This window comes from Cololabis saira, chromosome 20 (assembly GCF_033807715.1).
Source record: "Cololabis saira isolate AMF1-May2022 chromosome 20, fColSai1.1, whole genome shotgun sequence".
NCBI classification, from domain to species: Eukaryota; Metazoa; Chordata; class Actinopteri; order Beloniformes; family Belonidae; genus Cololabis; species Cololabis saira.
In genome coordinates, this window is record NC_084606.1 from 24223364 (window position 1) to 24238892 (window position 15529).

A 15529-nucleotide genomic window follows, 5' to 3' on the forward strand; every position below is an offset into this window, starting at 1 on the left:
ATTAAAAAAACACAATTACTTGCATCATTATGAATGCATCAGGTAAATGTATTTTATTGTATAAAACCTTTTATTTTTACCTTGTTATGGGACCGTTAAACAGAGGTCACAGAAGTTCATGTCAAATATAATACGGCAGCACAATAGGGTTAAAAACACTTGATGTAGCAATACAACTTCTTTTTTTCCACATGTCTTTTTATTGAGCATTTAGACATACTGTATAGACATATATTCTTCATACATTCCAGGCTCTTTTTGTCTACACACAAAAGTAGTGATTTACAAAATGGCTATAGAAGGATATTGTACAAGAATAAAATAAAAACATAACAGATGCAATTAATTATATAGTGTCAAGCATTTATCATGAAACTTAAAATAAAATAAAACGACAGAAAAAAAGAGACAAACAAAAGGTTGAGTGGGAAAGCCATCCCTGTTGAAAGCTCCCCCCTCACCTGTCCTGCCCCCCCCACACTCACCTGTCCTGTCTGAAAATAAACTTGTCAAAATAATTAAACAATTTCAATGGTAAGAAATTGTAATATGAATGAAAAATGTATTACATTTTTTCTCCATTGCTAAGACACGAAAACTTGGTTCCTGTAGCACAAACACCCAAACCTTTTCGTCGTTTCCAGAAGTGCACACACATTTCCCATAACCAAATGACCACCCCAGGTTCAGGGTCCCTTTTCTGCCAGCATACTCCCCTTTTCTGAATCCAATAGAGGGATTTTTCTCAGCATGACGGTGGAGAGTGTATGACCGCAACCCATACACACATGTGAGGATATTTCTCTGGAATCTGTCCAGGGTTGGATCAGACACACAAGGGGATATTTCCCACGCTGCCTGGCGAGAGGAGACAATGTGTGACGTTGATGAAATACTATGGCCGGACCCTGACCTGAGACAAGATCATGCTGATATTGATGCCGATGCTGATCAACCTGTATATGTGCTCAATCTGGAAGTGCTGTGAATAAACCCTATTATTGACATTTTGGTGGCAGTTTGAATGAACCCTCCTGTGTGTCACAAACACTAATGTAGTCTGTGTTTTGACAGCTTTTTATTGTCTGGGGGTAAAGACTGATTGGGACCCAGAAGTTAGATGTTTGGACCGTTAGGTGTGCGTTTTTAAAATTGTCATCAAATCAAACTTTATTTATGAAGCACCTTTCATACAAAAAATGCAACACAAAGTGCTTTTCATAAAACAAATAAACATAAAACGTATTAATGCCTTGCCCCTTCCCCCTCCCCGCACACACACAGACACAAACGCAGACACACGGTGTAGACATGGCTGAGCACTGAGGATCCAGGTGAGGAAACGGTAACAGGGAGCCGTCCACGCCAGGAGGTCCCATAGCCCGCAGCTACAAGGGGGGGGGGCCCACAGAGACCATCCCTCCACAGAGACCATCCCGGCCCGGACGGATAGAGGAGTCCACACCACAGCGGTGAAGCCGTGGTGCAGAGCTTCACAACCATCCAGGCCAGAACCACCCCCAGGACGACCCCCCTGCAGACCAGAGTCACTCCCAGCATGGAGGCTCCCCATGAGGAAACACTGGAGATAAAAGCTACAAGAAAGCAGGATAAGATACACTAAAGGAGTTTAAAAGAGTATAACATAACATAAAATCCTAAAAGTATGTCTAATAATAATAATAATAATAATAAATTGTATTTATAGAGCGCATTTTCACCTGAAGAACAAGTCTCAAAGCGCTTACAATAAAGATTAGAAAAAAGAAAAAATAGAAAATAAAAATAAAAGAGAAATAAAAATAAAAAAAATAAATAAAATAAAATAAAAAAACTAAATTAGCAAAAAAAGCACAAGGACATTCTAAAAGACCAGGACATCAGGGATAGGCTTTCTTAAAGATGTCTAGAAAGCAAGACATTAAAAACTAAAAGAATAAGACAGTAGAATGTATAAAATAGACCATAAATAACGACTAAAAAATTTAGATATAACATTGAGATAAGACAATGAAAATAAAATATGATAAAACAGGATAAACTAAAGATTAATATAAAACAGAGCAGTAAGATCCAATAAAAATAAGGGTGAGCATAAAAAAATTAAAAGAGTTAAATGAGTCAGTTAAAAGCCTGATTAAAGAGATGGGTCTTGTTTTGTTGTGTGTGAAAAAAATAAATAAATGGCGAGTTGTTCCAGGAATTGTGTCTTAGCAATCGAGAAAAACTGAGTTTTTTTTAGTATTTTTATCTCCAGATTCCCTGTTGTCGCTCATGTCGCCGCTAGATGTCGCTGTTTCCACCAGCCCGCGGGTCACGTGACTGTTGTAAACAAGGAAGTGTGGCTTGTTTAAAAACAAGGCGCCAGCTGCTGCAGGTTCACAAATAAAAGGTAAGAAACACCATTAAACACAGAAACTACTTCCCTTACAACTTCATCTTCTAAAACTATTAATAAATTGCCGTCTATTTCAGCCCCCCCCCCCCCACATATTTTACATTACCGGTTCAGTGGTTAGTTCTTACTGGTTAGCTCAAATTAGCAATAAGTCAGTAGTTTAGTTTGTTTTGTTTAATTTTCTTCATTCTATGCGGTGATGGGGTGTTCCCCTGCCAGTCATTCATGTGATCTCCCTCTGCTCAGGTCCACAGGGATGCCCGGGTCGGAATCTGCTCGGCTGGGTCGGAAACGTGCCCTGCCTCCGTGTCCCAACCCGCTGTTCCTGCAGTGGCTGACCGAGCTCCGGGACGAGGCCCGGGAGAAGGGCCTGAAGATCCAGTACACCTACCAGAAGGTCTGGGCCGAGAAGCACACGTTTATTTAATTCTCCTCTCTTCTGCAAACTCTGCAGACAGAACCACGTGGTCTCTCTGTGACGTCACTCCTGCAGCAGGGACTGTACACTCACTAATAAATTAATAATAATCTATTATTATCTATTAAGTACACCTTTAGGGGTTTTTCCCACTGTTTGGGAGTTTTTACCTGCCATTGTTTATGTTTATGTAATAATTGCTCGGGGGTCATGTTCTGGGTTCCTGGAAAGCACCTAGAGACAACTTATGTTGTAATAGACGCAATATAAATGGAATTGAATTGAATTCAATTGAATAGGATGTTGTGTTTAATCAGAATCAGAATCAGGTTTATTGGTCAAGTCAGGTCAAACAAGACAGGGAATTTGACTTGGTTATTTTCGCTCACTGTACAGTAAAAGGACGAATGACAGCTCTTATTAACATATATACAATTAAAAAAAAAAGAAAGTTGCAGCAGTATTAGGTAGACATGATTATTGAAAGGTGCATTGTTACAGCATATGATTATGGTTATTATTATTATTATTGCACAGTGATTGATTACTCTGAGACTTTATGAGTGAAGAGAGTTCATCACAGCAACAGCTTGGGGGAAGAAACTGTCTCTGAGTCTGGAGGTTTTAGCGTACAGTTCTCTGTAGCGCCGTCTAGAGGGGAGGAGTTCAAACAGACTGTGTCCTGGGTGTGAGGGGTCTGCAGAGATGCTACCTGCCCGTTTCCTGGTCCTGGACCGGTACAGGTCCTGGATAGATGGGAGCTTAGTCCCAGTTATCCTCTCTGCAGACCTGATTGTCCGTTGCAGTCTGTGCCTGTCTAGTTTGGTGGCCGAGTGCAGAGAACAGACTGAATGATGGCAGAGTAGAAGGTGATCAGCAGCTGCTGTGGCAGGTTAAACTTCCTGAGCTGACGCAGGAAGTATAACCTCTGCTGAGCTTCTTCCGGACAGAGTTACTGTGGGAAACGATGCTCCTTCATTGATAGTTTATCTTCTTCAGACCATTATCTGTAAACCCCAGTAGATCAGCGGCTCCTGAAATACTCAGATCCGTGTGTCTGGCACCAACAACCATGCCGTGCTCAAAGTCACTTAAACTCCTTTTCGTCTTGACCACGTCTAGATCCCCCAACACACTGCCATGTCATTGGCTGATTAGATATTTGCGTTGACAAGCTGCTACCTAAAGATGTGTCCACTGAGGGTTTGTTTGAGGTCATTGTCCTGCTGGAGGATAACTTTAGGGCCAATCAGACGTCTCCCTGATCACACCAGTGAGTATCTGCCTGAACCATTGAGGGCAAAATTAATCGCGACAGAAGCATTGCTTTCTAAATAATCTTCAACACCAACTGCTGATCGTAGTAAAATGTATTTAAAAAACAAAACACTTTATTGGTGGACTACAGCTGTGTAAACCCAGCCAGGTGTTTACAGATGTGTGCACAATATGAAGCTGAGACCGAGCAAGCGCTCAATCCCCTCAAAAAACAATGTTTTTATAAGTTTTAAACCTATCCGAACAGACTATTATCTTGTGATCTACTGAAAGTGGCTTTAACCCGAGTTAGTGCTTCTATACATTTGTTTTCAGTCTTCATTTCCTGCTATTAACACAATTTAAAATATAAAATATGGGACTAATTAAGCTTCTGTGTTTCAAAACTCTTGTACGGATCGGTAATATCCAACTCCTAAAACATCTTTTAAACTGTTTTAGTTATTATTAACTCCCTGATTTTACATGAAACCATGGAGGTTTTCTGACCTTTGTTGATTTTGATTAGATTTTTCTTGTTACCCCTTATTGTTATAATTCATTGCAGTGTTTGCACGTACAGTTTGTGTGCATGATGAAAGACATATGACTTTGACCGTCTGGGCACCCGTAACTCATGGCACCTTTTACACTTTGACATATTTGCAGATCCAAGCCACAGAAATAAAAGCAGGATTTTTCTTTCTTTTTCTTTCTCTTGAGCTCCATTTAAGAACTTTTGACTTAAAGCAGCAGACATCTTTATAAACAGATCACATTTCTCTGATTTTTCCAGGCAATCAGCTCTTTAAACAAATATCCGCTGCCGCTTCAAAACGCCAAGGAGGCAAAGATCCTGCAGAACTTTGGGGACGGCATCTGCAAGATACTGGACCAAAGACTGCAGCGACACTACAGAGAGAACGGTGGGAAACAGGGACGGTGCATGAGAGTTATACAGCCAGTTATGACAAACACATTAAAAAAAAAAAAAAACAGGTGAAGAGAATTCTGCAAACATGGGGAACCAGTCGTCGGTCACTTCAAGAGTTACAGCAAAAGCTGTGATAACATATTAAATATTGAAAGATATTTAATTGAACCCATGAGGTAAAATAAATCACAGGTGGGCAGCTGCTGCATCGTCACCTGTTCTCCTGGGGTCCGTTTCACAAAGCAGGTTCAACAAACTCTGAGTCTAATCCTGAACTCTTAGTTGATCTACTCTGAGATCGGAAACTCTGAGTTTTCGGTTCCAGAACAGCGGATTTGAGGTAATTTACTCAACTCTAAGTAGTTTCACCTGGAGTTAAGCTCATGCGTGAGGGAAATAAAAAGCCATCATCAGTAGAGCGCTGATACAAGGATTCACCATGGCAACCGGTGACAACAAAAGAGCAACATACTTTTTCTTTTTTTTTTTTAAACTTTATTTAACATTTCAATTTACAAAATCCCTTTGAGGAAACATTGCATCTGAAGATCCACATACTTTACGCCGTGTCCTTTTTCACCCGAATGGAATTAGAGATTTTAATGCGCGCATACAGCGAATTTGAACATGTTTTTCGAAAAAGAGTAACACCGCAGCACAGAATAATATAACATTAATTTAACAGATCTCTACATCATTCACCTGCAATCCTGTGGAACTCCTTGATGGCTTGGACAGGTTTATGTAGGGTTGCCACCCGTCCCTTGAAATACGGAATTGTTCCGTAATTGGGAATTAAAGGTTGCGTTCCGTATTGAACCAATGCAGACACATATTATGCCAGCAGGGTTCTCCAACTCCGGTCCTGCGGGAGAGCACCTATCCAGCATGTTTTAGATCTTTCACTGCTTCAGAACACCATGATACAAGGAGCTGTGTCAACAACAGAACTGTCCGGACCTTGATGACAAGTTAATGACGACCATTGATTAGAATCAGGTGTGTTCATGCAGGGAGACACCTAAAACATGCTGGATAGGTGGATCCAGGACCGGAGTTGGAGACCACTGTATTATGTTCTTATTTATTCATGTAATAATATACAGGTGGAGGTCGGAACATTTGAATATATTGCAAAACTCCATTCGTAGTAAATTCAACTTAAGGTGAAACAAATATTATTTCCCACTACATGCAAAGTGAGATATTTCAAGCCTTTATTTGTTATAATTTTGATGATTATGGCTCACAGTTTATGTAAACCCCAAATAAAAAATCTCAAAAAATTAGAATATATTATGAAATCATTAAACAATTCAATCATCAAAATTATAACAAATAAAGGATTAGCATATATTGCTTTGCCTGTAATGAGACTATGTATAATGTACATGTATTACGCGGTCTGATAACCATCTCCCGACGAATATTTAATTCTCTGCGCATTAATTCTGCACCTTCATCAATTGTGTCTTCATCAAAAGGACATGCCGTGTTCGTGACAATGGACTTCTAATATATATACTGACTCTGTTTTTAATGACAGTCGGCAGAACTTCGACAAAACTCGCCTGCTGACTGAATGAATGAGGAAATCAAATGTGCATGTGTCTCTGAAAGAGGTGGAGACACAGAGAAACTCCAGGTTCATTCATATAAACCTGGTCCCGACCAGGTTAGGTTCAGAGCGTCTGTTACTACGGTAACTGACCGAGAGCTTAAGTTACCTCTCTTTGTAAAACAGGCTAGAGTTACCTCTCTTTCTCTGGTTTGAGTTACCTCCCTTTGTGAAACGGAAAACTCAGAGTTTCCCTCATTTCAGGGTTAACAGACTCAGAGTTTTCACTAAACCTGCTTTGTGAAACGGACCCCTGGACTCCTCCCTCAGGTGCCAACGCTCCCATCCACCGGCTCCCCAAAGGAGCGCCCCCTCCTGGCAGAACCGACACCCACAACAACCTGGCTCCCAAAAAGGTAACGACACATTTTACAGACTTCCTTTTCATGTCCAAATAGACCAAAATAGTCAAAAAGCTGCCTTTTATCACTGTATGAATAAGTTAATTAAAAACTATAATATGTTTGGCATTAAGCGCTGAGCCTGAGACCAAATAGGATGTTTTTTCTCTTTTTTTTTTAATTGATAAGTTGGTCATTTTAAATTCAAATCGGGGATATTACGTCTTAAGCGCAGCCCCGGGACCATCTAAATATGACCCTCCCTAAAATAAGGACTAAAAAAGAGAAGAGTTGCATCAGAATATTTGTATTTTTATCATAATTTGTCACAAGAAGTTATTTAATAGTAATATGTGTGTATTTATGTACAAGGAGTACATCGAGATGTTTGAGCATGTTGATCAAAGTACAGAGCTGTTATTGATCTGAAAAAACCCTAAAAATGAAAACCAACTCAGTATACGTGCAGTATTTTTTGTCGAGCATCCTCAGATTAGCAACAGAAGTGTTCTAAGAGCTTTTAAGGAAGCTCAAAGGTTGATGTGTTGCCTTCTGTTCATTCTGATTATTTAAATATGCCCCTATGGGGGGTAAAAAGTTTCCTGCAGCTCTTACACAGAGCTTAAACGTGCTCCTGGTTTAAGCTGTCACACCGGTGCAGGGTCTAGTTCATATCAGCAGGTGGCGTAGTTGCACCGTTCAGAGAGATATAACCTGAACCCGAACTCTGAAACACGTTTACTTTGACCAGAATAAAACTATTATGGTATTATTCAGAAAAATAATTTACAAACGCGGTTTCTCCGTGGAGACACCCAACGTTGGGGGTGTAGTCTTAATAATGCAGGATATTTCATCTTCTCTGGTCTGCTTCACAAACACTACTGTTAAAGAGACGGAGCTGTTGTGAGAAGTAAGAACTACAGCAGTGAGTAGAAGCAGAAATAAGGTAAAATAATGTTGTTTAAAGAGTAGAGAGGCTACAAAGAGGGAAACATGGAAGTGTCACGTGGCCAGAAGTCTCCAGCTTGTGTGCTGTTTTCCAGCCGTCAGGAGGACAGTAAAACTGATGTTTTCAGTGCTTAAGTTCAACTTTCTATTTGTGTAGAATGCTGCAGGAGGTGAAGGGAAAGACAAAGGAGGAGGAGGGAAGAAGACGAGGAAGAGGGAGTATGTCCCTCAGAAGAGGACTGGAGGATACGCCGTCCTGCTGACTCTGTACAGACAGCTGCAGGTGCCCCGTTTTTCAGCTAACCCACCTCTGACCCCCCCCGACCCCCCCGACCTAAACCTGCCGTCTCTCCCTCGGCAGATCCCCGGCAGCAGAGGCTTCATGTTCAAGCTGGAGCTGCAGGCGGAGGCTCAGCATCTCTGCGACAAATCCTTCACAGCGGTGCGTTTTCCTACGAACTCGTCTGAGCAGCCGCCTCGTTTCAACGCTGACGTCTTGATTTCTGTTGCCCCACAGCCGGACCTGGGCAGTAAATACACCGCCTGGTCCTCCGTGAGCACCCTGATCCAGAGGAACCTGGTGGAGAAGACTCACAACCCTGCCAGGTCTGGAAATCCTGTTCATCCTCGGGGTGTGATGTGTCCTCGTTTTTATTTTATTTATTTAGCCTTTATTTAACCATGTTAGTCCCATTGAGATCGGGGGTCTCTTTTACAAGGGAGACCTGGCCAAGATAGCAGCAACATAGTTACACAATTAAAAGATAAAAACAAACAAACAAATACATTAATTACATAAAGACATAATTAATTAAAACACTTGCATACAGACAGACTGAACTCCACTGTTTTCATCAGAGCTTTAAATTTAATCACAGGCAGGAGGTTTTGTAAATGCAGGTGGGATTGAAGTTTATTCCAAGCATCTGGTGCTGAAAACCTAAAAGCTTTCTTCCCAAATTCCGTTCTTATTTTTGGAACAACCAAATGCAAAATGTCCATTGAGCGGAGATTGTAACCTCCTTGTTTCCATGTTAAAAGAGAAGATAAATAAGAAGGAATTTTACCCAGAATGGCTTTATAAATGAACATATACCAATGACTGAGGCGACGAGCCTGTAACGATGACCAATTTACTTTAGTGTAGCGAAGACAGTGATGGGTGAGAGAACCACAGTTTGTTATAAATCTCAATGCGGCAGGATACACACTATCCAACATGCGAAGACAATGAACAGATGCATTTCATATCCAGCACATCTCCGTAGTAAATTACAGGTAAAAAGGTCGCTTTCACTAGTTTCTGTTTTACATCAAAAGAAAAGCAAGACTTGTTTTATAATAGAATCCTAAAAAAAGCCTCAGCTTTTTTTTTTACAACATATTGAATTTGCTCCTTAAAAGACAAGTGGTCATCAATTAAAAATCCTAAATATTTAAAAGTAGATACCAACTCTATTTGTTGACCATTTCTCGTTAATATTTCGTCAGTCAGTGTTGATCTCGCTGTTTTTGAATGTGTCCTCGTTAGTGACCCGAACACCGTTCTCTGGTTCCTGCCTCCGTTTCAGGTACTCCCTGACAGAAGCGGGTCGGGCCTTGGCGGAGCGGCTGGCGTCGGCGGAAGGGGAGGTGAGAAATGGTCCGGAGGAGGGTGAGAGTGAAGGAGACGAGCCTGGCGGAGGAAAAGAAGGAGGAGAAGGAGTTCCTGGGATAGTTGATCTTACTGGGAGTGGTGAAGATGAAGACGAGGAGCCGCCTCACGCACTGAAAGAGACCGTCCCCAGCGTCACCGAGACGAGGAGAAATGCCGGAGGGACGTGTTCGTCGGGACAACCGAGCAGGAACCTGAACCTGAACGGCGAGCGCCTCCGACCGGGAGCCTATGAAATCATCCTCTGTGTGGACTTCATCGAGACGACAGGGTGAGACGCTCGTCTGTGATGGGGGGGGGGGGGGGGGGGGGGGGGGGGGGGGGGGGGGGGGGGGGGGGGTCTTTTTTTGTTTTTTTTTAAATATTTTTATTTATTTATTTTTTTTTATTTCAGTTTTTTGACTCCTTGTGTGTCTCTGTTTTTTCATTTTTATTTACACTAGAAAACAAATAAGACAAACAGTCAAACGAAGCAGTACAACAACAAAGTCAATGTTTTTGACACAGATTTCGATCAGGTGTGTGTGTATGAGTGTTCTTCTGTATGTGTGCACGTGTGTGGTGTGTTTTTAAGGGTATGATGGTGTTGCACAAAGATGTTTTTTTTTAAAGAGAGGAATGCAGCCAAAAATAAATAAATAAGTAAATAAATAAGTAAATAAAGTTAGTTTTTATATTTTTATTAGGGAGTAAAGGACATTAGAACAGGAATCAATTACACATTTAAGTTGAGTATCATGTTATTTCTGTATGGAAATTTACAATATATAGGATATTTGACACCATAAAAACAAAATCTCAATGGATTGAGAAAAAGATATACAGTCTACCTCCTAGGATGTTTTTCTTAATTTATGGATAAAACATTACGCAATTCAAAGAAAATAATATTAATAATGATTGATAAATAACTGAAAATTCCATTATGTAATAATTAAGTATTATAGCTACACATTATAAGTTAAAATAAATTAATGAATTAATAAAAAGAAAAAAAAGAAAGAATAAGTAAACAAATAAATAAAAAGGAAGAAAAAAGAGAGAGATAGAGGGCGGGGGGGCATCAATCTGGGGGCAGTGACTGGAGAGAGTGGAAGAATGTAAGAAAGGGAAGCCACTTATTATAAAATTTGTTAGAGCTAAGACATCATGTCTTTTTTTTATACTTTTATTAGGGAGTAAGGCACAGTAGAACAGGAATCAATGACACAATACATTGAGTGTCATGTTATTTCTGTATGGCAATTTACAATATATAGGATATTTGACACCATAAAAACACTGTGCATCTCGATGGATTGAGAAATTAAATTTTTAATTTATGGATAAAACATTAAACAATTCAACGGAAATAATATTAATAATGATAAATAACTGAAAATTCTTTAAAGTAATAATTAAGTATTAAAGGTACACAGTATAAGTTAAAATAAATGAATAAAAAGAAAGAAAACAAAAATAAGTAAACAAATAAATAAAAAGGAAGAAGAAAGACTAGAATAGAGAGAGAGGGGGGGTCCGTCAATCAGAATGTAAGAAAGGGTAGCTACTTATTGTAACATTTGTTGGAGCTGAGGCGTCATGTCTGGGTCTGTGCAGCGGCTGTCAGCACCGCAAGCAGGAGCTGGTGAAGGAGCTGCAGAGGAACGGCGTCAGGTTCGACGTCAGGAAGCTCAACGTGGGGGACTTCCTGTGGGTGGCTCAGGAGCAGCTGGCGCCGGTTCCAGGTGGGTGGTCTCCGGGCTCGGGGGGGGCGTGTAGAGGACGGGTTGTGAGGTTTCCCTGGTGCCAGTGAGCCTGGACTCTACCGTTCCAGGGCAGCTGCGAGCTCCCGCCGGCACAGAGCTGGTCCTGGACTTCATCGTGGAGAGGAAGAGGATGGACGACCTGTGCGGCAGCATCATCGACGGCCGTTTCAGGGAGCAGAAGGTGAGGAGCACCTACCGCCACCTGGTTTTCAGACGCTCAAAAGTTGAGGATGAAGTCCGTTTGCTGGATCAATCCCCGTCTCCTTCGTGTGTCTCCGGGCAGGACCTCGTCGTCATGACAGCGGCCACTTTCTCTCAAGTGTTGGATTTAGTTTGGTTTCCATCACTTGTTTTTACTTCCCAGCTTTGTCCTTGTTGAAAAACTTTAAAAGAAAAGTGTATTAATCTGTAGTTTGTCACTTTAATTAACGAGTTTTTATGTTTAGATTCAAACTAAAACTGTTTTTGAGTTTATAACGCGTCAAAAATAGGACGTCCCACAGTTATTTAAAATATACTTGATAAATAGTTACTTTTGCTGTAAATCATTTAAGCGTTTCAGCATCCATCCATCCATCCATCCATCCATCCATCCATCCATCCATCCATCCATCCATCCATCCATCCATCCATCCATCCATCCATCCATCCATCCATCCATCCATCCATCCATCCATCCATCCATCCATCCATCCATCCTTCACAGTTCACAGCTCCTCCTCGAATGTGTTGACACCAAGAGTTTGATGCTCGTTCAGTTCAAATCGATCAAAGTTATTAGATGATTGTTGTTCGATGCTTGAAAACACGTCTGAACGGTGAAGACTTTGAAGTGAGCAGTTATTTATATTTTTAATGATTCACCACTTTGCTTGTGGTTTTTTCCTCCGTCAGTTCCGGCTGAAGAGGTGTGGTCTCCGCAGGCCCATCTACCTGGTGGAGGGGGGGGGATCTGCCGCTGCTCACCTGAGCATACCTGAGACCACGCTGCAGCAGGCCATCGTCAACACGCAGGTGTGTGTTTACCCCCGTCGCTCATGTAACGTTACAGAGACGAGTCTGACGGAAGCTTCATAAATAAAATAATTAAACTGTAACTTGTTGGTTTCGTCCCTTTCACGTCTTTATCCCTGTTTTTAAGCATAATGACTTGACGTAGTTTAACTGAGCTCACAGAGCTGTCGACGGTCCGGTGATGTGTTTGTTTCGTCCGTCAGGTCGTCGACGGCTTCTTCGTGAAGAGAGTGGAGGATGTGAGGGAGTCGGCGGCCTACCTCACCGTCATGACTCGATATCTGACCAAACTCTACCAGGTGGAAAACACTTGCATGTGCCTCCTTTTACTTCATCCAGATCCAGAAAGCCAGCAAGCCGTCATGTTACATTTAACGTGCTCCGTGAGGCTCACGTAGGCCCTGAGACACGTCTCTCTGGGTTTCTTATTGGATTCATTTTAGCATTGCACCGTCAGATGTTGTGGTAGATTACCTGGAATATCCGCTCCTGAGGTCTTTCCTTTGTGGCATTGTGTTGAAACACACATTCATGAATGCTCCAGATAAGAAAGCTGGCAACATTAATGTCTGCACAACCGCTAACGATGGGTTCATCAATATTAAAACCCGGTCTGATCAGAAGATTAAAAGTATTATTTCTGTTTGTAAGTGGCGCGTTCTGCTTTTATTCTCATCAGTTTCTCTAAATCTCTCTCAGAACCGGACGCTGGTGCGTCGCTCCAGAGAGCTGGAGGGGGACGGGGACGAGGTGGAGGGAGGGATGCCTTCCTGCTCCCTCATCTCTTTTGCAGAGTTCAACCACGGAGCCGTCAAAAACAAGGTGCCACGTCTGTTGGTGTCAGGGAATCCCCCAGGAGAAGGCTGCAATGTGCACGTACATGTGCATGTGTGAACATCTCAGTCTCTAATCTAGTCGTTGTTTCCTTTGCAGTGTCAGACGGTGAGAGAAGTGTTCGCCAGACAGCTGATGCAGATCAGCGGCCTGTCTGGAGACAAAGCTGCTGCTATACTGGAGCGCTACAGCACCCCCCACAGGTAACCCTCCCCCCATTCTGATTGGTCCATAAGTCCTGAAGACAGGATCTAATTGGTGGACAGACCCAGTGTCTTGTATAGCCGATAACACAGAGTCCAGTATTTAAAAATGAATTATTGCACCTTTTCTTTTTCTTGTTTTGTTGTCAGACAACAGCATGAACTTTTTCCACTTTTCCCCCCAAACCCAGTTTAGCTCCTCGGGGCAGGTGGGGAGTCATCCATTTACATCCTGCATCCATTAGAAACACCACACTCGTGCATTTAAACACCTTTATTCTCATCAAAGGCTGAAATGAGCAAAAACATCAAGATTTGGGTCATCTGATCACTTCTCTCTGCTTTTCTCTCCTGTCTCAGTCTCCTAGCAGCTTATGAAAAGTGTTCAAGTGAACCAGAGAAAGAGAAACTTCTCTCCGGCATCCGATATGGCAAGCTCAAAAGGTTTGTGGTGCTCCCATTTCACATTTCACATCTCTCCTGTACTCTCCTAAGACCAGAAAACAAATACGACTTTGGAGAAGATGTTCAGTTAAACAAAACTACTAAAAAAGTTTGGCGAAGTTGTTAAAACATTCAAATGTGTCGTGAAATTTAACCTGAAAATCAACAGCAAAGCTGTCAGCAGTGTTTAATAGCGAAGGTCAGAGCATTTCCACTCAGGATGTGAAGAAAACTGGAGGTAGAGGGACCAGTCGGCTGTTAAATCTGAAGAAAACCCCTCATCAGTCAGACCAATTGGATAATTTTCCGGATCCACCCCGTCCCTGAAAGCATTTAAGGATCTTTATAAAGGCAGAGTGTCCTGTAGCTTCTCAAATTTCTCCTGTTTTAAGTTCTTCTTTCCTCCTTTTCTGCTCCTTTCAGTTTAGACATGGTGCAAAAATCCCTCCTCCCAACATCTGTGTCCAAGGTTTATGATAAGCTCCTTTCATTAGATTAGTATTTATTGATCCAATGTTAGATCTGCTCAGGAGGAAGAGCTGGGAGGAATTTTTTAGTAATGACCGGTGGGATGAGGATGTCGGTAAACCAGCTCCGTCTGTTCACCCTCGTTGTTTTAAAGTCCTTTACACGGTTCCCACTAAAGCTCACTAATATTACTACTAATTACTACTATTACTAATAAGATTTCTTTTCCCAAACGTCATTGATCGATGTGATAAATGTATGTTTTATTACCGGCCACTGGTTGACAATTTCTTCGGGACACAAGGTCAGAAATACTTTTTTTATTTTGTACGTTGCTTGAAAAGTGGCCGTCTTTTCTGAAAACTCTTGACTTACTCTTAATAAATGTATCAAACGTAAACAATTGGGCCACTAAAGGACGGAGAGCTGCAGATGAAGTGAAGCACTTGTCCCGCGTACTTCCTGCCCCCCAAACCTCCGGTGGCAGCATCATAATCCGAGGTTCTGAAACATTAGGTGCCCTAAAAAAGTACCACTTTTGTTTTTTTTCTTCTTCTTCATCTTCCCATACTCCAAGATCACAGTTTCAGCGGTTATGTGAGTTGCATGACCGAGTAGTTTAGTTCAGAGAGCTTGAAGCATCGTTTCACATGTCGACTGGACAGCAGACTCTCCCATCATCAGCTCTGGACGGACGTAAGCGTTCTGTGTGAGTGATACTGATGTGTTTTGTTTTTCAGAAACCTGGGTCCGGCCCTGAGCAGAACCGTTTACCAGCTGTACTGCACCCAGGGAGCACTTTCATGAATACGACTCTGATACAATGACTACAAACTCCAAATCCCTCATCTCACAGTGACAGTTACATCGGACCAAGCTTCTGTCCTTCATTCTTTACTTGGATTCAATTTGAAGCTGATTTAATTTTATACACTATATAACTGCTGCTATTTTTTTTATATTTCTACTGGAAGATTGTATGAAGCATTTCAAAAAAGGTGTCCAGGAGAACCAATAAAGTTTATTTTGTTTCACCAGGCTTTTTAAATGCTCACTGAATGAGTTCGATGTTGCTGCAGTTCAGCGTTCCAGCATCCATGTGATGTTTCTACAATTAAAAAAAGGAATAATGAAGTATTAAATTAAAGCAGAATGGTAAGAGACATGTGAACAGTGGCCACTCAGTTAGGAACAATACACTGAGGTTCATTTAAACTTCAGTCATGAGGAAATACTGAACCAAAATG

The 15529-nt window shown here is 41.5% G+C and overlaps 1 protein-coding gene across 1 annotated transcript; it reads left to right on the forward strand.

Annotated features, from left to right (window-relative positions):
• The first annotated feature begins 2333 nt into the window (after positions 1-2333).
• On the forward strand, positions 2334-15293 carry mus81 (MUS81 structure-specific endonuclease subunit). The gene is made up of 16 exons (XM_061710669.1): positions 2334-2392; positions 2645-2795; positions 4870-4999; positions 6896-6981; positions 8075-8200; positions 8279-8359; positions 8435-8523; positions 9489-9842; positions 11171-11298; positions 11388-11500; positions 12214-12333; positions 12537-12632; positions 13033-13155; positions 13267-13370; positions 13731-13814; positions 15023-15293. The coding sequence occupies exons 2-16, from the start codon at positions 2655-2657 to the stop codon at positions 15087-15089; spliced, it is 1842 nt and encodes a 613-aa protein (XP_061566653.1). The 5' UTR covers positions 2334-2392; positions 2645-2654; the 3' UTR covers positions 15090-15293.
• Positions 15294-15529: the final 236 nt, after the last annotated feature.

Excerpts from the sequence above, each read along its gene's own strand:
- mus81 (XM_061710669.1), top strand. The coding sequence starts at position 2,655 with ATGCCCGGGTCGGAATCTGCTCGGCTGGGTCGGAAACGTGCCCTGCCT. Across the intron at positions 13,156-13,266 it reads ACGGAGCCGTCAAAAACAAG|TGTCAGACGGTGAGAGAAGT; the intron begins GTGCCACGTCTG and ends TTTCCTTTGCAG. Across the intron at positions 13,815-15,022 it reads CGATATGGCAAGCTCAAAAG|AAACCTGGGTCCGGCCCTGA; the intron begins GTTTGTGGTGCT and ends TTTGTTTTTCAG.